Raw genomic sequence first — 20,679 nt, forward strand, 5'->3', positions numbered from 1 at the left:
AATAATTCCTTTACTGAGCCCAAAGGAACACAGCCAAAATGTATCTATTCACTATTATTAAGCTCAAAATAAGGACTTAAGCTAAAGAAAACTAATTTCTGGTTTGTTCAACGTTCCTAAAAAATTAATTAAACTTTTTGAAAAAATAAAGATTTGAATTGAGAAACAAATAGGCTTTTTATTTAAACACATATCATTTTGATTCGAACCAAAAGAAAACAGTGTTTGACTTTTACATAAGTATGCTCGAAATTCTTTTTAGCTTCAAATAAAAGATAAAACCATTATTTTTGTTCTTTTTGTCACTCCATATGCCATTGTCCAATATTCAAAAGACTTCTCTTTGATTTTAATTTATAACTCTTTTTTGCTCATAATTAATTTTGCATATTAAATCTACTTTATTTTTGAATCACCCAACTTGGATCTGCAAGAATTTCACATCTTATACATACAAATGAATCGGTCATTTCAAAAACCACTTAAGTCCAACAATTTTATTTTTTTATGAACCAATAAAAACTGTTTCATGCTCAAGCAAACGAATCTCGAAAGACTTTATTAAGCTTAATTTAGTATTTGAATTCTGAGAAAACTGATTAACACGTTAACGTTTTGACTCTCTCTATATAATCAGTAGAAAAAGATAGGGATATAGCAACCATACGTTAACGAACGTATGCCGTAGTTCGACCCCAACAACTTTTCGCCCGGAACTCACAATAGGGGAAAAGTGAATTGCAATTATTCCGGGTGGAATCTTGTTCACGTGAAACTCACAATAGGGCTGATTATTTTACCTTAAAGCCTGGTACGCTGCTCGCGCAAAATTTTAGCTCCCATACAAATTATCGAAAAATTTTAGCCGAGCTAAAATGAGTCCCATACAAATTATCGATAACTTGTATGGGAATTTTATCTTAGCTAAAATTAAGCGCGAGAAGCGTACCAGGCTTTACCAACATTGAAAAAGAACGTTTGTCAAAATACTTTTTCGTCCACTCAGAAATTCGGACTGCTAACACAAAAATGACAACATCGAAGCATAATACCACCCATATGACTGACTTTGACCATCATCAGATTCATCATAACAAACCTATTAAATGGCCGTTTACTTTGATCTTTTATTGCAAATAAAAAAAAAAGTGCTATTGCAAACAAAACAAAATTTGCATCAAACTCATTTTGTAACAGTTTTTTCTACCACAAAATTTAAAAAAAATTGCAGAAAACATAATATTCGTTTCAAAACTATTTTTGTAGGTTTTAGCCTGGTACGCAAATCAAGCTAAATTTTTGCTCCCACTATCGAACAAATTTATTCCAGCTAAAATTAATCTGAGAATCTTATCGACAATTTATATGGGAGCTTTAAGCTAAGATCTGCGTACCAGGCTATAACAGAAAATGTTTTTATTTGGAATATTATGCAATTTTTGTACAATAATAAAAATTGTACTTTTCTTATTTGCAACTTTTTTCAAAACAGCATATCTATGTTTGGTTTGCAATATATTTTTTTTAAATTGCAATAAACATTTTTTTAAATTTTTAATGGGAGGTAAATTCATTAAAAAATTATTTTTAAAACCCTGATTTTGAAACGGTAAAACTTACGGATAACGAAATAAAAAACAAACTATTTAAGTCCGTTGTTTTAATGTAAAAGATGCATTTCATTTTAAACCATTGTATCATCAATATCAACTTCATATACATAGTTTGACTATTTCAAAATCCTCATATTGAATTTTCATACTCGTTTTTATTTTGGCACCAGTCTCATCGTTGGTTCCATACTTACAATTGTTATCCCATCTCGTATAGAAAAGAATACCTTCTTTGTCTAAAAATAATTTTAGATACAAGCTGCAGAAATTATTATGATTACAAAAAATGGTTTATTTTTACCCAAAAATACAAAAGAAACAACAATGATAATTACTTCATATCATTCAAACTTAATAATTTTCTTTTTTTTTAGTTTAAGAACTTGCAGCACGTACCAAATTCTTAAGTACATCCTCCAATTTACGACAATCCACAGCAAAATTACGAATTCCTTCAGAAAGTTTATCATTAGCCATAACATCTTCATTCAACATCCAACGGAATGTAGGTTCGTCCAGCGAAATTTTATCCAACCTAACATTCTTAGCATTTGCTGGATCCAAAAGTCTATCTACTGATTCATCGCTCTCCTTAAGCTCATCAAGTAGTTTAGGACTGATTGTCAGCAAATCGCATCCAGTCAATGCTTTGATTTCACCGGTATTACGGAATGAAGCACCCATGACAACGGTCTTATAGTCAAATTTCTTGTAGTAGTTGTAGATTTTTGTTACTGATACTACACCAGGATCCTTCTCAGGCTCAAACGATTTTGTATCGGTATTCTTAACATACCAATCTAAGATACGACCAACAAATGGCGAAATAAGTGTAACCTCAGCTTCTGCACAAGCAACAGCTTGGCAGAAGGAGAACAACAAAGTGAGATTGCAATGCACATCGTGTTCTTTTTCTAGAACTTTTGCAGCCTGAATACCTTCCCATGTGGAAGCTAACTTAATAAGAACTCTGTCCTTAGAAACTCCGAGTTCTTCATAGAGTCCAATCAACTTAAGAGCTTTGGCAATGCTCTTCTCTTTGTCATAAGATAGACGAGCATCTACTTCAGTGGATACTCGACCGGGAACTATCTTGAGAATTTCACAACCAAACAATACGCAAAGCATATCCATGGCTTCTGAAAGTTTTTCCTCCTCGGTTCTAAAGAAAAGTAAAAATATTCAAGTTGGAAACGTGATTCGTTTAGTAGTAGGAAAGCTGATACCAGTTTTTGGGTAGGTATTTGAGGCAAGCTGAAAACTTGTGAGATAGCACTGCTCCTATACCCCAACAAGAAACTGCAAACCTGGCTGCAGGGGCTAAATCAACATATAAATTTTTAAAAATATTTTTGAAGTGAAAACTTCTTTAGTATCGTAGTGATTTGAAACAAGATGAAACGAAAACGCGACACGACTTCAACTTGTTATAACTTTTTTGTTTTAATAGATAGATGAAAGAAATTTGTACTGTAGATAGGTAATTAAATAAATTATAATTGTACAAAATTTTAATTAATTTCATTTTCAAAATTCGGATATAACGGTAAAAAGCTGTTCTTTTCCAAAACACGTTATATCTAGTGCACATAAAAATTTGATTTAACTTTAATGCGCATGCTGATAACATAACCTTTCATTTGATATATCACACATAACGTTACGTGCTCTACAAGTTACACAATCTTAAATTGAAATTTAAAAATACCTCAAAATACCTGTGTTTTTTTTGCTTTTTGGATGAAATTTCATCGAGTTTAAAAAATTCTAGCTCTTTTTGTAGATGTCTCATACACCTGATCGATATATATATTTTGAGCTAAGACAATAAGCTTTCAGATGATGTAAAAATTTGTACAGGTTGTTGGGGAAAAAAATGGATTTAATAGTGTGAGAAGATAAAAATACGTGTTTTTTCGCTTTTTTTTATGGAAATTGATCGAGTTCATCAAAAATTCTAGCTCTTTTTGTAGATGTCTCATAGACTTGATCGATACATATATTTTGAGCTAAGACATTAAGCTTGAAGGTGATATAAAATTTATCTAGGTTGTCATATAAAAAACATGGATTTGAAGGTGATAGAATAAAGATAGGTAGATTTTTTCTATTTTTTTTTTGCAAGAAAAATGATTTTTTAAGGTTTCACTTCTACCACGTGTGAATTGCACACATGATTTTTTTTTTTTTTTTATTTTTCCAAAAATATAGTAGAGGCAGTTGTGTAATTTTTATAAGTTTAGGAATAAAAAATGTATCTTTGTTGTGTATGATAATTTTTATTTAAAATGCAGTTACAACAAATATTTGAATTATCCTCCTTTATTTTATATATATATAGAGCTCGTTTTTACATATTTTATTTTTGAATATTGAATGATAGAGGTTTTTCAAAATGTATATTTCATTGGTTCAACTAGGTGCAACATATTACCAATAAGATGGGCTTGCAATAAAACCGAAAAAACGCCGCTCTAACATGTATACCAAATCAAGGAGGTCAATTTTAATATTTGTTGTAACTGCATTTTAAATAAAAATTATCATAAACAACAAAAATACATTTTTATAGGTTCTATAGGGCAAGTTTAGGATTCTTTAAAAAAAATCGAACTCGTGATAACAATTTTACATAACATTACGATGATGGAGAATGCCAAAAAAGTGGGTCCGGCAATTCTGTCTGTCTGACTATCTGTCTGTCTCTATTTGGAATTGCAACCTAAACGAGGGAAGTGATTTTCTTCAAACTTGGTACTTTGCAGTTTTGGGTGATTCCCTAGAGGGGAAATTACATTTTTTTTTTATGACCAAAACTAACGGTACCTGCCATATAACGGAAATAGAAAAGTTTTGATTAAAATTTTTGTGTGTAGTATTACACATAAGAGCCAACTTTAGAAATAAAAAGAAATATTTTTTGTACCATTATTAACGGTACCTGCATTAGAACGGTTTTTTTTGGTTTCTGAATATCTTTTACAAGATTAACCCGATTTTAACGAAAATTTTTAGATAAAGTCAATTTAAAAATTTTAGAAAATTTTTAAAAAATGCATTTTTGGATTTTTTAAAAATATTTAAAAATTTTTTTTTTGAAAAATCATTTTTTTGAAAACGGGTTGGTGAAAATTTTTGAAATTTCCTTTTTATTTGTATAATTAGTTTTTTCTTCAAAATAGCATACCAATTTTTTTTTGAAAAATATTAAAATTTTAGAAAACGCATTTTTGGATTTTTAAAAAATATTTCAAATTTTTTTTTGAAAAATCAAGTTTTTGAAAACCTGTTGGTGAAAAATTTTTAAATTTCGTTTTTTGTGTAAATTAATTGATTCTTCAAAATGGCATACCAACTTTTTTTTTTAAATGTTAGAAATTTGTATATACATATAAAAAATTATTTTTTTAAAAAACGGCTCTAACGATTTTCAAAATTTCTTTTCTACAATTTTTTTATACAAGAAATCAAATTACATACTTGGTTGTGTGTAAAAGATCGTTTAAAACGGTATTTAGTCAATTATACATAAATACAGATTTTATTTTATTTTATTTATTGGAGGTTTTCCCAAGTACATACTATAAAATGTATGAGCTGTCTGGTAAACTTTCTTGATAAGAATACATTAATAAAAAACTATGTATATGCTACACAATTCTCAAAGCAACTTGACCTCAAAGGTCAAAAATTACAATGGGTAAGAAAAAATTAAGACCTTTACCAAGTCTCTACCATTGGTATTAACAGAGAAATTATCATTTACATGAGTAAAGGTATATCAAAGTAAGCCTTTTCTTAAATCTTTCTTTAGGCCTGGCGATGATAAAGTCCCGACTAAATGGTCTGGATTATTTTTTCCGTATTCTTGCCTAAAACTACAACATATAAAATAACACTGTCTCAAATATATTTTTGGAAAAATAAGCAAAATATTTCAAAAAGTAAAGGGTATATGAGCAGTGCAATTTCACAAGTTTTCAGCTTGCCTCAAATACCTACCCAAAAATTGGTGCCAACGCTCGGACTATAGCTAGGTACTTACTCTCCAGCTTTGATTCCATGTTTGACTGCCTTGTCAATTATACTCTTATATTGTTCCATTTTGGCCGCTGAAAGGATCAGCGATGGGTTTGTTGTAGCATCGGTGGGCTTGTAAGCTTTGATAGCTAAAAAACAACAACAATAAATGATTACTTATTCTGAATCTCAAGGTTATCTTCTAAAAAACCAATTTAATTAAATTGTTACATGGACACTAAATCAACAAAAAAAAAACTAATAACAAGATAGTTTATTTGGAACTTGGATAAGATCAATGTGACACAGCAAGAAAAATTCATATTATGGAAAACAACAACTACACTTCTAGCCCCGAAGGGTAGAACTTTCCATTCGCAAATATCGTGAGCGGCATATTCTATTCTCTGCTCTGGGTGTCACCTTGAATAAAAAAAAAAACATACGTTTCTCTGCCGATGCACTAACTAGCACCGCCTCGTTGCTAGGTGCTCCTAGTTAAAGTAATTTTCTAATTACCTTCAAAATCTCCAGTATCGGCAACAATTGTGGTATACTTCTTCAAATGATCCAATGTGGAAGTCATTTTAACCTTTTTCGACTGATGAGAGGTCATATTTTTTGGAAATAATCTGTAGTCACGAAGAAAAAAAAACAAGAAAAATATAAGCACCGCAAGTTAACAGCACTTGTGTTTTCTTCAAGCAAAAAACATGGAATGAGAAAAACATGAAAAACAAAATGGAATGAAAAAGGTTATCGCTTATTGGAAGCGTTGCCAACTTGCCACAAATGTGGTTGATAAAATGAATATCGAAAGTAAAACCACGCTGCGAACGAGTAGATACGATAAAGTTTATTTGGGATTTTATTGATGTTTATTAAAAGCTAGGAAATATAGCGTGGGAATTGTAGCCATTTGCTTTTGCACAGAGTCTGCAATGTATGTATAACAAAGTACCCTCCCTGATATTTCCAATTGGAATCTTGTACATATAATTCGTTTTCAAAGAGGGGAAGAAAAGGGAGTCGGAAGTTTGTCAAATTGTATGTATGTACAATCTAGAAACGTGGTACACTTTATTCAAGAGTTATTTTATTCGAGTTGGAAAGCTTTTGAAATCGAGTTTCTAACCACTTAAGGAACGGGGATAAAAAACTTAAAAAATAAAATGCACGACTGGGTCGCACGTACTTGCTCTTATGGTAAAAGTAGCTCTTATCTTAAAGGTTTTTATGAAAAAAAAATACGAAAAATTATAATTTTTATCAAAGCAAATTTCTGATAATTTAAAGAAAATACATAAATTTTATAATAAATAATAATTTGAGCGGTTTTTTTAAAACTAATATTTTATTATATAAAACATTTTTCAAAAAAAAAGTTGGTATGCCATTTTGAATAAATAATTAATTAACACTTTAAAAAGAAAATTCGAAATATTTCACTACCCCGTTTTCAAAATTATTTTTCTTCAAAAAAAAAAAAATTAATTTTTTGAAAATCTTATAAAATTTTAATGTTGCGGTTACTTAAACGCTTTTGTATGAAAATTTTCGTTGAAATCGGGTTGGCCTTGCAAGAGATAGGTATCCAGAAACCAAAAAAAAAAAAAAAAACTTTTCTATGGACAGGTACCGTTAGTAACGGTTCAAAAAATATATATTTTTTTTAATTTCAAAAGTTGGGTCTTATCTGTAAAATTACACACAAAAATTTTAACCAAAATCGGTAGAGCCGTGTTTGAAAAAAATGTACTTTAGTCAAATCTATACACAATTTTGACACATTTACCAGGTTTACACAAAAAATTAAAAAAAAATTGGATTTTTTTCTGAAAAAATTGACAAATATAACGGTATTTGTCAGTATAATCATTTTCAAAAATGTTTTACTAAAAATTATTTGAAATGCATAATTGATTGAAAACGAATTTTTTGTTTTTATTTCTGACAAACAACTGAACCGATTTCAAACATTTTTAATTGTTATTATTTTATGAGATAATAAAAATATAAGAAATGGATTTAAATCGGTTTTTCGAGAACGTATCAGTGACTTTTTTTCTAACTTTAACTTTAAGGAGCTTCCACTCAAGAAAGGTATATTGCTATACAATTTTGTACCGTGTATATTATACAATTTTGGGTAATTCCCTAGAAATTTTTTTTTTAGGATCAAAATTACGGGACCTACTTGTCATACGACCCAAATAGAAAAGATATCAAAATATGTGTACTGTGGGAAATTAAGTCGTACATTTGTAATAAAAAAAAAAATTAAATTTTTGGGACCGTTACGAACGGCATCTGCCATAGCACCGTCTTTTTAAGCCAAGTCGGAATGTACTCGTACAAAAAATAAAGCTGAAATGAGTATGAGAGTATTCACTGAGAGCTTTAAACCAGGGATGGAATCGGCCTACGCGATAGTCGATAGTAGTCAATAAACAACAAATTATGGAGCAAATTTGTCGTTTTTTTGACTATCAACTATCGACTTAGATGATTACATCCCAGTTTTTCGAGAAAATCCAGTTTGAGCCAAAGTTTTAGTGAATAACTCGTCCATTTTTGATTTTTGATAGAAATAATTGAGGCCAAACTTATAGAAAATTATTTTCTCCAACTTTTATCTTATGGCGTTTTTAATTGGCAATCAGGAATTGTTCTTCGATTCGGAATCCCAATTGAACAGTTTTTTTTTATTCCGAAGAATCTGAAGTTTGGTGTGAATGTATTGTTTGAGTTTAACATGTTTCGCATATATGTGTATTCGCCCCAAATTTCATTTGTATTTGTGCTGCAAACATTTTGTACTGCTGACATTTAAATCTATGGATGTGTGAGTGATTCTGCTTCTGATTCTGTTTTTAAAACCAGAAGAGAAATTGCCTTTTTTTCAGAATCAGAACTGTCAGTTTTGCCCAATTGAACGCATTCAGATTGCTTTTTTTTGCTTCCAGATTGCCAATTAAAAACGCCATTAATAAATTCTCTCTATGACACATATTTTTCGAGTAAATTTGAAAATACTATTCCTTTACTCATCTCAAACGTTATACCCTCTTTGAGTATAGACTTTAAGATAAACGAGATATTGGGGTGTATACATGTATAATGTATATGTTTTTGAGGGTGAGAAATCTAGCTGTGATGTTAATTTTTGAGAATTCCTAAAATTGTATAAAAAATAAGTAATATCTTAAAATCGGTAAGTGATATGATAAACAAAATAAGATAATCAGCCTTATTTTGACATTCGCTTTCGTGCGAAAGTTGTTCGATTTCGAAAGATTCGCATTTTCAGTTTCGAACGATTCGAAAGTTCATTTATCTTTTGAAAATCAAGCAAATTTTGACTTTCTAATCATTCGAATCAAATGTCATTTATCTGACGTTAAAATTTTTGTGTCGAATAAAAACGAAAACACATGTAAGTTCAGATATTTTTGTTGAAAAATAACGAAAATAAATTTACATTTATTTGTTGGCGTATTAATTTAAGGTTTGCTTCCAAAACAGATATCACTTTTTGTACACAGATGATTGGGACAGTTTAATTGCGATCTTTGCCTACCCCAAATTGATATCCACCTTCTGCAACAAACCGCAAAGTTGTCGCTAGAATTATGATGGGAGGAATAGACAAAGATGTGCGTCTTTGAACTTCAGTGGTTAGCTCGTCCAACACGTACTTAAAGACACTTTTATCTTCAAAGAAAAAAGATATATATATGGGTTAGGCGCTTGGAAGGAATCAGTTTTTACTTTGAACTTTCCAGCTCGAATTGATTTGATGCATCCATTATCCTTCTCCTTCATATCTGCTCTTTGCCGCACTCTTCACTTCCCATAAAAAAAAACAATTGCCATTTATTGAAAATTAAACTTAAAATTCTAACAAAAGAAAAAATTCCGGCAATTGATTTTAATTGTTTTTTTTTTGTTCAGAACTGAAAAGTGTGACCAGGTGTGTAATAAGTAAAGCGAAACTTTGAAGTTGCATTCTTTTTTTTTTTTTTTGATCACACTAAAATTGACATGAATGTTCAAAAAAACTAGTACTCATCTATTCAAAACTTTTGAATTTATTTTGTTGATTTTTCATGTCAATAAACTTGTCCATCCGCTTTCCAAATTTAAATTTTTTTAAAATTATTTAAGTTATTTTTGTCTTTAAATAATTAAATTTACAAGCACTTTAACACAATATTATTTTTATTGTTATCTTTTTTTCTAATAAAGTATTTATTTTCCAACCCACCTTTTAACAAAAATAAAATTCTTTGAAAAAATTAGTTTTGTCACACTAACCCTAATATAAATGTCAAAAACAGCTGATTTCGAAAATGAAATTCATTAAGGTTCATTTTATGAAACATTCGAAAATGAACATTATTCGTTCGAATGTCCAAATATACTAATTTCATTCGAATGAATAGATCCATTCTATCGAATTAGCTATTCGTTCGAGTCTCAAAATAAGGCTGAATATTATACTCGTAACTGATGTCTGACCAAATAAAACAGTTTCTGATTTTTTGGAATCGTTTCTTTAATTCCACAGATATGACCTATTGTTTTAAAAAATAAACAGAGAGAGTTATAAATAAACAAATGCAATTTATAACAAAACATTTTGCATGGTTTAAAAGCATTTTTTTGATGCAGGATGTAGAGAAGTAAGTTATAAGGGACTTGGGACAAGTTTTAAATTTGGTAATGTGGTGATGGTAATATTAGTTCTAGAAAGGAAAAAATAAAGGGCAGCTTAAATGGCTATGTAGCTAGCTACATTAACAAAGAAATTGAATAACTTACTTATTTTGGCCCTACAACGCTGCCGTCCACAATTTTGTACTTCAAGTCTTTGGAGATAAACTTCAATCTAATCGCTTCATCGTCTAGTCGCTCTTCCTCTGTTTCGCATATACTCTGGCTTACCATTGAAGAGTTTAAGGGCTAGGCCGTCGGTATTAATTGGCTTAATAGTAATAAGGGAATAGTACTGACTTCTGACTAAATCTGTGAAGTAAATCTGTCTTCTCCTCATTTATGATAAGACCATTATTCGGCTCTGGTTCCATTATTGAAAAAGCACGAGTTCCACTTGGTTCTTTCTATGATAAAGAAACCAGGGTCAGCAAATTCCAAATATTATGTGAGGATTTTTGGTGGCTTTATGTGTTTCATATAATAGTAACAATAAAGAAAACATAATTTGTAGTCCCTAGTTTTTTTCCGATTTTTTTTAACATAAACAAAATTGTAGAAAAAAGTTTATAAATCTACATACAAAAAAACATTTGACTAAGTTGCAGTTTATAATTTATTTTTTAACAATAAAAGAGTTAATGTTGCATTACAGAGAAGGCAAAAAAAAACTTCGTCTTCAAAAATTCAATTAAATCTCATCTCGTTATTGGTTCCTTGTCTTTTCTTTTTTTTTTTAAATACATAAATAACTACTTTCTTCTTTAAAAAAATATACACATCTCAATTTACATAACAATTCTTCTTCTTACATACAAAAAAAAAATCAATCCATTGACTAGTAGAAGACATAACTTAAAATAAATTCATTGCTATAACGATATACTTCAGGTAATAACTTCGAATTCCTTTCCAGTCGCCTCTGCAAAGCCGAAAACAATGTTGGTGATATTTTGGTAGTATGAACACTTATGTCTTGCAGCCACGATTTCAACATTGAACTTTTGTCATCTTCATTATGAAACTGATAAAGAACTTTATTAGCCTTGCATTTGTCCAATTTAACCATTCCTGTATTGTTATTGAATCCATCTGTCGATATGGTTTGATTTCTTAAAATGTCCAAATTTCTTTCGAGTATATTGAGTAGAATGTATTTCTTTTTTCTTGTTGGCATAATTGCCTCAACAATTGCCTTTGAAAATTGCATTATGTGCAAATTATTGCCAATTGAGCATTCGTCAAGTATTCTAGCCATCAATTGGCTAACCATTGATTCTATATCTCTCGGTTTAAAGATAGCTTCTTTCAAAGTATCAGTCCAAATTTTTAAAGCTTTATTGTCAAAGAGGGTTTCCCCCAAATGCATAAGACATCGTCCACAAAATGCATTGTTTTCTTTAATTCGAATGCCTTTCAAGCATTCAGCATTTAAGATTACAAAAAAGAGTCCATAAAACATGTCATTGCGTTTGGGAATTAGAACAGAGTTTAGATCTGGTCCATGATGGCAAAAGAACTCACCTGCAGATAGATAGATAGATAATTTTTATTACAAAAAATTGTTATATACATACAATTGTTTCGGTTACATTTGATTAGAATATATATTTAGAAATAAAAGTGTTTTGACAATGCCGTCTGCCAGATTGATTATGTGTTTTCGAAAAAATTAACCAAATGTAAAATGAAAAATTGCAAAAATTACACTGCACAACAAGGTTTTGGATGAATAAACTATACAATACTTTTCCAAGGGTTTTTGCTGTGCTGAACTCGAATCCGGTTTCAGAAATATTCTATCAGCTCTAGTTTTTGAAATATTGCCATTAGAAAATGCAAAAACACGTTTTTTGGCTGATAGCTCTGGTCAACAAAATTTGACTATTTTTATTATGAATAAACCAAAGTATACTTTTCCAATAGTTTTTGGTATGCTTAACTCGAATATGAAGTCAGAATATTCTTTCAATCTTAGTTCTTGAAATATTGCCGTAAGAATTTGCGAAAAAAGCGTGTTTTGGCTGTTTTTGAGGTTATGCTATGATGTGATGTACCTTATTTCAACACAATTTTTAACGGTTTCTATAAGAACTGTTTTCCTTCTTTGAAAATCTTTCCGATATCTGTTTTATTATCCGGGATATCTGAAGTACGTGTGTTTTCGCTTATTTTATCAATAACGTTATATCAAACTGCAGTAACTTCAAATTAAAATATCTCGGATTATAAAAAAGATATCGCAAAGATTTAAACAGATTTTTAAAGAAGAAAAGCAATTCTTTATACAAACCTTCAAAAAGAGTGTTGAAAAAAATTCCCTCACATTGCAGCATAACTTCAGAATCAGGTGTTTTTGCATTTTCTAACGGTAATATTTTAAAAACGGGAGCTGATAGAATATTTCTGAATTCGGATTCGAGCTCAGCACATCAAAAACCTTTGGAAAAGTATTGTTTGGTTTATTCATCATACAAAAACTTTAATTTTGTTGTGCAGTGTTATATAAGGATGCAAATATGGCTTTCAGTTTAGATAAAATAAAAATAAATTACTAAATAGTGAATACATAATTTTTTGATAAAAGAATTAACAGCTTTTAGTTTGGCAAAAACAAAGTTAAAGTTGAGTAAAACATGGTTTCAAGATTACAAAAATGAAGAGCGTTTAGTTTGGCCAAAACAAAAATAAGCGCAAGAGGTAATTTAATATAAGGCATTTGAACCCATTAAAAATTAAGCGTTATGTAAAGACTTTTAGTTTTTCAAATAAAATTTCAATTATTAAAAATAATAATGAAATAAAACAATAAATATAAGAATAATATACACAAGTAATTAGAAAAACATGATATATGTATAATTGTACTGTTTTTAAAATAAGTATTAAGAAAATAATGTTATAATCATTTTAGTGGAGTACTGTAAGAATTATACCTCGGAATCAAGGGGAAGTCAGTGAATCTTTATATAAACTTTGGAAATGTGTTTTAATAGTAAAATATTAATTTTCGGATTCTTTCTTTATTTATATACAGTCGACTCCCTCTAAGTAGAACTTTCACGGTACTCGAAAATTGGTTTGAGTTAGAGGGATTATTTTAATATTTTTTCTTCAAAATTGTTAATCAAAAATGGTGAAAAAGTTCGACTTAGAGGGAAATTCGACATAGAGGGAGTCGACTGTAGTTTAAAATTATATATTAGAATGGAGAACTGTTTCAAACTTAATCTTGGGTCTCAAAAGGTTCAACAGCAGCTGTTGGGTGTTGTTAACGCAGGCTTAAAGCCAGAACTATAACTCTAGTTTTCAAAAAAAAAAAAAAATATTTATTTAAATTTCTTTTTGTATTTTTATTTTACTTACTGATCCGAAATACATTACATTCGACTAATCAATTGAAGATTAGAACTAAATACAACGTAAATTACATATTTCTATCTTCAAATCGTAAGAAATCATAGCATAAAAATGTTTTTTTTTTTTTTTCAAAAACTATACCTTGATCTTAAAATTTTTGCATAAGGAGTAAATCCATTGCGATAGTAAATTTAAACTTTATTTTATTAGATAATCTGTAAATTTAATATTTGGTAAGTATCAGCCACGTACACATAATAGCCGAATTTCTGGAGTCAGTCAAAAACCACAAAAATTGTTTTTAATTCAGGGATAAATAATAGTTATTTTTTTAATATTTAAGCCTAATACCAACGCAGCTGAAGCGAAACGAAAATTTCTATACAAAATTTCGTTAACGAAATCTTGAACGAAATTAAATTTGTTTTGTTTTTGCTTTAAAACTTATTTTCTAATGTGCTTTCTTAAATTTTTTTGGTTTTTACTTTTATTATTTTTTACTTTGCTATAATACCCGATGGTATTTTTTCGTTAATATGTTCGCTGTTGATTTTGGAGACTTCAAGATTTTTCGTTTCGCTTCAGCTGCTTACTTGGCTTTACTCAAAAACTATTATTTATTAGCTTTAAAATGTCGTTTCAAACATAAAGATATACAGCCCTATTCTCCTATTCGATTCACGTGAATTGCTCATGATTAATTTTAAGCGCCATTTAAACTCTTCTTATTTTAGACTTTCACGTGAATCGAATAGCAGAATAGAGTTGATAGAATAAAAATGACATTTTTCAAAAGTTCGAATTCGGGTAGTATTGCGACAAACTTTAAAATTAAATCACCACAGATTTATTTCCTTACAATCGTAGAAAGCATTCAAACAAAGTTTAAGCAAAATCTAAAATGAGTCAGTAATTTCGATTGGACGTTTTCATATGGAATGAATCAGCGGTACTAATTTTTCAGTAAATTGTGATTAAAAATTGTTTTAATCGAAGCGGTCAAATTTTTTTTTTAACTTTGTTATTTTAACTTAGTAATGCAGTCGATTTCCTAGATTTTACAAATTGTATCTTTTTGCGGCACTCCACTCTGTAAAAAATTGATTTTTCGAGATAATTGGATTGTTAATGTTTGCTCCATAGTAAGAGTCGGTTTTCCGAAGTAGAGGATCTAAGTTCTTTATAAACTGGGCATATTTCTGTGGCCACAAGCCATAACCGCCTAAGTCGAGATAGGATTTTTTACAGATCGTCTCACTAAAATGCTTGCCATTTATTAATTTGCTGTACTATCAGCTGAAATTTTTCTTAACTCGACTAAGGTTGTTTTGCCCTAATATTTGTTTGTATCAAATAAATTATGCGAGCGCAGGTTTACCCTAGGGAGGCAATATAAAATCGTTAATTCCTCGTTTTATGGCTTGTTACCACGGATTTATACAAAAATTAAAAGTATCTTATCTTGAATTCAAATTACAAAGGGTTCAATGTGTAGTGGATGAACCCTTATAGGGTCTTGCAGTTTAAATTAAGCTGCTAACTTTTTGCTTTACAGATTAAAGAACTCACCTACATCAATCGTGCCAGATGGAAACTCTAGAATCCGTTCAAATTGAACATCATCCTTGGTCAGAATACTTTGGCATCGGCTACAAGTTAATGTGACTTTTGCCAATGGTGTCACATCGGGAATTTGCTTTGTAAATTTCTGATCGTTGTCATTTTTGATTGGCCACAATGGAGAAGGAGTGTCAATGTTCATTCGGAAACTGGCATTGTTTTCCTCGACAACTAAGCTGCTCAAAGAAGGTGCTTGAATTGTGAGATGTCCTTGAAGTGCAATTGTTGTTTCTGTCGAGTATTCTCGTAGTTTAATGCTATTTTCATCGATTTGAATTTTAACAAATTCTGTCTCAGTAAGACTATGATCAAATTCGAGAAATACATTGGCACAACGTAAGTTCTTGCGAACTTCTAGTGTAACGCATTTCAAAGACATTTGGGATAACAAGTTGGGGCCTGTTGAGAATGAAATTTGAGTTAGTTACGTATTCAGAATTCTAGTTTAAGCAAGAGACCTTTTATAGCCCGTTGTTGAGATGATTTATTTAGTCTACATACCCAAAAAGAATGTAATTTTTTTATCTGGGGCTATAGCTGCATTGCTTTTTTTTTGTTGGATCAAAACCAAATTTTGTCTTGCCTTTGTTTTTCTTTTTTTTTTATGATATAAACTCCAAACTCTACCACTTCACTAGAATACGTTTGACATGCAAAAATATAGAAAGATAACAAATATTCCATAAACAAAAAATACCAAGACTGGAAAATTTCGTACGTCTTTCCCCCCAAAACCCTTTTGTGTACATTGCTGTCTGTGAATATATGTGAAAGCCACCACGTTGGTAAATGACGTTAACACGCACACATTTATAGATTCACGACATTCACCACACATTTGACACGAACACAACGATAGGTTCACGACATTCACCACACCTCGCAGCTTGTAGGCAAACGTCAGTTGACCGCCGAGTTTCCAGTCTTGGTATTTTTTGTTTATGAAATATTCCATTTTCCAGGCATCTTTTTCGCGGATTTCGGATCCGCGAAATATGATGCCGCACATACAAATACGTTAGCGTTTATATTTGACGATTTTTATAGGAACGATTTTTCTTGTTGTAGTTGTAATCAATCGAGATTTCATATCATTCCACTGGAAAACTCTCCTTTTTTCTTCAATAGGGGTTTTTCTTTTTTAGTTCTGAACAGAGTCGACTGTCAAAAAAAAAAATCGTATTTCTTTTTTGTTCAGAGCCATAAACAAAAAATACCAAGACTGGAAACTTTCGTACGTCTTTCCCCCCAAAACACTTTTGTGTACAGTATTGTCTGTGAATATATGTGAAAGCAACCACGTTGGTAAATGACGTTAAAACGCACACATTTATAGATTCATGACATTCACCACACATCGGACACGAACACAACGATAGGTTCACGACATTCACCACACTTCGCAGCTTGTAGACAAACGTCAGTTGACCGCCGAGTTTCCAGTCCTTGTATTTTTTGTTTATGTTCAGAGCGTTCAGAGCATAAACAAAAAATACCAAGACTGGAAACTCGGCAGTCAACTGACGTTTGCCTACAAGCTGCGAGGTGTGGTGAATGTCGTGAACCTATCGTTGTGTTTGTGTCCGATGAGTGGTGAATGTCATGAATCTATAAATGTGTGCGTGTTAACGTCATTTACCAACGTGGTAGCTTTCACATATATTCACAGACAACACTGATCACAAAAGGGTCTTGGGGGGGAAGACGTAGGAAATTTTCCAGTCTTGGTATTTTTTGTTTATGGTTCAGAGCTTCAAAATGTGTGTATCTTTTTTGTTCAGAAATCGTTCAGAGCTTGTTCAGAGCACGAACTACGAGCTCGGATATAAAACCGAACATTCTGAGTAAAACCTGAACGCATAAACAAAAAATACCAAGACTGCAAACTGAGCGGTCTAATGACGTTTGCCTACAAGCTGCGAGATGCGGTGAATGTCGTCAATCTGTTGGATGTGTGGTGAATGTCGTGAATCTATAAATGTGTGCGTGTTAACGTCATTATTTACCAAAGTGGTGGCTTTCACATATGTCGTTTTCCAAAATTATGGGAGTGAATCACTCCTTTTTCGTGCAATTTTGCAATTTGTTCACGAAGAATTTGACAAGTGGAGTGATTTGACGTTTGCTTTGCATGTGTTTGTAATACGAAATAATGAATAAAATAATAACACAATAGGGGTATTCACGATCTGGTGCAACAGGCCTAGTAAAAATGTAAAATTGTATTTTTTTACAATAGATCGTGAACGCCCCTTTTCTTATCTATAGTAAATATTGAAGCATGAATGAATCCATGATGTTTTTTTTTTAACAGGGTTATTCCTCCACTGTTGCTTCTTCTTTTTTTTCCATTTTTTATAAATTAATTCTTTGTTTTGTTCGCGTTAATTAGTTTTCACAAATTATTTTACATCAAAAGAAACTAAATTACGGGACATGAGTACCTACAAGCCGACAACCATTATAAACAGAATAAAAAAGACAAAGGGCCTTACCAATAATGAATCGCTAAACACACGTTTAAGTATCGTCGGGTTAAATTTTACCGTCGCGTTAAATTGGGTGTATACTAATCAAAATAAACACGCGTTTAACTAATTGTGCTTCTATTACCAGATCTATTACATTTGTTGTCAAAATGACATCATTGAAGTGACTTTTTTGCATGTAATGTAATAATGAACAAAAACATAACTACAAAATACCTACATACATATATTTTTATTTTTTTCATATATTTTTATTTTGATTGTAAAAGTTAAAAAATGGAGCCCAAGAAGGCCAAAAGTGCAGAAAAAAAGTTCATCTATCGTGAAGTACGACGATGAATATGTGCAGATGTATTTCTTTTTAAGTTTTCTTTTTCAGCCTATTCTGAAAGTAATGAATATTTATTAATAAAAAAGAGAAATATTTATAAACAAATTAATGTTTCCATTTACTTATTTAATAATTTGCCGCCAATACTTTTAATTTTTCTCAACAACTTGTTTACTTGACAAATGTTTTTTTTTTTTGCTGTCAAATGACAGTGCAAATCGTGCGTTTTAATTTAACCGTGCGTTTATAGTTCAGTTTCCCAACTATAAAATTAACGTGGCGTTAACCCTTAACCTGACTATTAAATTGGTTATTGGTATGGAGAAATATTTAAAGCTCCGTTAAATATTTAACTGAGCTTTAAATTTGATTATTAGTAAGGCCCAAACTGTTTATCATTAGCGACGCGACGGTGAGCTGCCATCTGTCAAAAATAATTTTACTCTATTGTATTTTTATTTTGCAATAGGTCTAGGATATAGCAAAAGTGCAAGACTGTTGTAAAATTTTAATCCGTATATTTTGTTGTTGTAGTGTTGTAAGATTTTACACTTTTGCACTTTTGCAATGATACAATCACTTTTAGTGATTTTTTACAAAACTTTATTGAATTTTGTTTGTAAATAAATATAATTTCCTTCACAAAAAAAAGTTAAAACAACTACCCAACAATTTGACAAGCAGTCCATGAAGTCAAATGTAGAAGTATTGGTAATCACTCCGTCACTCCTTCAAAATTTTGGGAGTGAAGAATTCACTCCAAAAATGCACTCCTTTTTCAATTTTGGAATTTGAAATCACTCCTTTTGGAGTGATTATATAGCTAGGAGTGTCACTCCTTCAATTTTGGAAATCGACAATATATTCACAGACAACACTGTACACAAAAGGGTTTTGGGGGTAAGCGGTAAGAAGTACGAAAGTTTCCAGTCTAGGTATAGTTTGTCGATGCCTGAACGCTTTACGTCAATGAAAAAAAAAAAAAACAAAAAATATATACACAAACAAAATTAAAATGGCTGCTGAAGCTGTCGGTTTGGTGCAGTTGTTAAGAGTTTAATAATAAATTACTTGAAACTATGTTATTTTTAATTATTTAAAACATAATTTTTTTTATTTGTTGGGTTTGACAACTATGAATTGATAAAATGTCATTTAGTGGCAGTTTGTTCTCAAATCTGTTTCAATAGGTGTGTTTTTTTGTTTATCTATATAGATTTTGTGCAAAAAAACGACATCGAGATTTTTGAAATCGAAACAATTTACGTGTTAAAAACAACAAAAACTTTATCTATATAGATTTTTGAAAAATCCAGATAATTATCCAGATTTTACTTTCTCTCGATAGAAAACAGTAGTGCCAAGGTAGTTTAATTGTTGTGTTCATACAGAAATATCTGAAAATATTGACAAAAAAAAAAAGCGGAGAAAACGAGGTTTGAAAAAAACTCTCATAGAAAAAAATAATCAAAAATTTGTTTGACATGGTTGCATTAAAATGTTAATATCTCGAGATATACGCAATGCACTTTTCAGATAAAAGTCTTAAATGGATCCTGATAAGATTGTTGAACAGATATGTATATAAAATTACCAAAGTTTTTTCGAAAAATTAGAAATAAAAATAAAAAAGTTTTCACATTTGATTTTTAAAAAATCGAAAAAAAATTCAATATGGCTACCTTCAAACGCTTATAACACAAGAACGACGCAACTAATGTTAATGGTCATGGTCTTAAAATGTAGCTAAGAATATACAGATAATTTTTGGTGTTTTGTGAAAAAACAATTTTTTTTGAATCCAACATGGATGACATGGCCATATGAAAATTTTTGTTTGCATCCAACATGGATGTAATGGCCTTCCCACTTCGGAGTTAAAATAAAAAAAAAACAAAAGCAATATTTTTGACAGACAGCTGCCAAAGTATATGTACAGTGGTGCCAAATGTTTGCATGGATTTCAAAAATCCCGATGTCGTTTTTTTGCACAAAATCTATATAGATAAACAAAAAAACACACCTAATATTAATTCAGAGCGCTCAGAACATATGTTCAGTTCAGAGAATGTTCAGAGCGTGCTCAGAATCATTGACAAACTATACCAGAGATACGAAGAAAAACACAGATTTGTATGAATTTGTATGATAATTTTTGTCGTATGTGCACGTTTTCTGTGCACTTCTTAGAGGATATAATATATGGAGTGCTTGTTCCTATACCTAATACATTGTAACCCCATATACATGGATAGGGGTCGCTGCCTTCGTTTTTCAGTGCGAGTCCGGTTCCGCAGCTGTAAATAAACACGCTTGTTGATGACAGCCATCTAATGAAAATAAAATGGAGGCATGTACTCATCGAAAAACTTAAAGAAACTAGAGCCCTCTATAAAAGCTTCACGGAACTAACAGCACAAGCACTCCATATATTATATCCTCTAAGGTGCACTTACGACAAAAAGTTACTGAAAATGTTTGTAAACCTACACATACGACAAAATGCATAGCGATTATCTCGGAACGGATA

At 30.7% G+C, this 20,679-nt stretch overlaps 2 protein-coding genes across 3 annotated transcripts; both read right to left on the bottom strand.

Annotated features, from left to right (window-relative positions):
• Positions 1-1,881: 1,881 nt before the first annotated feature.
• LOC129911199 (probable transaldolase) lies at positions 1,882-6,359 on the bottom strand. The gene is made up of 3 exons (XM_055988919.1): positions 6,153-6,359; positions 5,659-5,782; positions 1,882-2,775 (listed from the first exon to the last, which is right to left on the bottom strand). Exons 1-3 carry the CDS (start codon positions 6,247-6,249, stop codon positions 1,989-1,991), a joined length of 1,008 nt encoding a protein of 335 aa, XP_055844894.1. The 5' UTR covers positions 6,250-6,359; the 3' UTR covers positions 1,882-1,988.
• A 4,588-nt stretch (positions 6,360-10,947) lies between these two features.
• LOC129911198 (E3 ubiquitin-protein ligase E3D) lies at positions 10,948-15,995 on the bottom strand. 2 transcript variants are annotated; one of them, XM_055988918.1, is made up of 3 exons: positions 15,831-15,995; positions 15,279-15,728; positions 10,948-11,873 (listed from the first exon to the last, which is right to left on the bottom strand). In XM_055988918.1, the coding sequence occupies exons 2-3, from the start codon at positions 15,706-15,708 to the stop codon at positions 11,188-11,190; spliced, it is 1,116 nt and encodes a 371-aa protein (XP_055844893.1). In that variant the 5' UTR covers positions 15,709-15,728; positions 15,831-15,995; the 3' UTR covers positions 10,948-11,187. The 2 variants fall into 2 exon arrangements, with proteins under 2 accessions (XP_055844893.1, XP_055844892.1); XM_055988917.1 differs by having other exon boundaries at positions 15,788-15,995.
• Positions 15,996-20,679: the final 4,684 nt, after the last annotated feature.

Source organism: Episyrphus balteatus, chromosome 2 (assembly GCF_945859705.1).
Source record: "Episyrphus balteatus chromosome 2, idEpiBalt1.1, whole genome shotgun sequence".
NCBI lineage: Eukaryota > Metazoa > Arthropoda > Insecta > Diptera > Syrphidae > Episyrphus > Episyrphus balteatus.

What these genes read in the sequence shown, in the direction of transcription:
- LOC129911198 (XM_055988918.1), bottom strand. Translation starts at nt 15,708, where the DNA reads ATGTCTTTGAAATGCGTTACACTAGAAGTTCGCAAGAACTTACGTTGT. An exon ending in ATCTGGCACGATTGATGTAG is followed by an intron (nt 11,874 to 15,278) that starts GTGAGTTCTTTA and finishes ATCTATCTGCAG; the next exon opens with GTGAGTTCTTTTGCCATCAT.
- LOC129911199 (XM_055988919.1), bottom strand. Translation starts at nt 6,249, where the DNA reads ATGACCTCTCATCAGTCGAAAAAGGTTAAAATGACTTCCACATTGGAT. An exon ending in CGATACTGGAGATTTTGAAG is followed by an intron (nt 5,783 to 6,152) that starts GTAATTAGAAAA and finishes GTTGTTTTTTAG; the next exon opens with CTATCAAAGCTTACAAGCCC. An exon ending in CATGGAATCAAAGCTGGAGA is followed by an intron (nt 2,776 to 5,658) that starts GTAAGTACCTAG and finishes ACTTTTCTTTAG; the next exon opens with AACCGAGGAGGAAAAACTTT.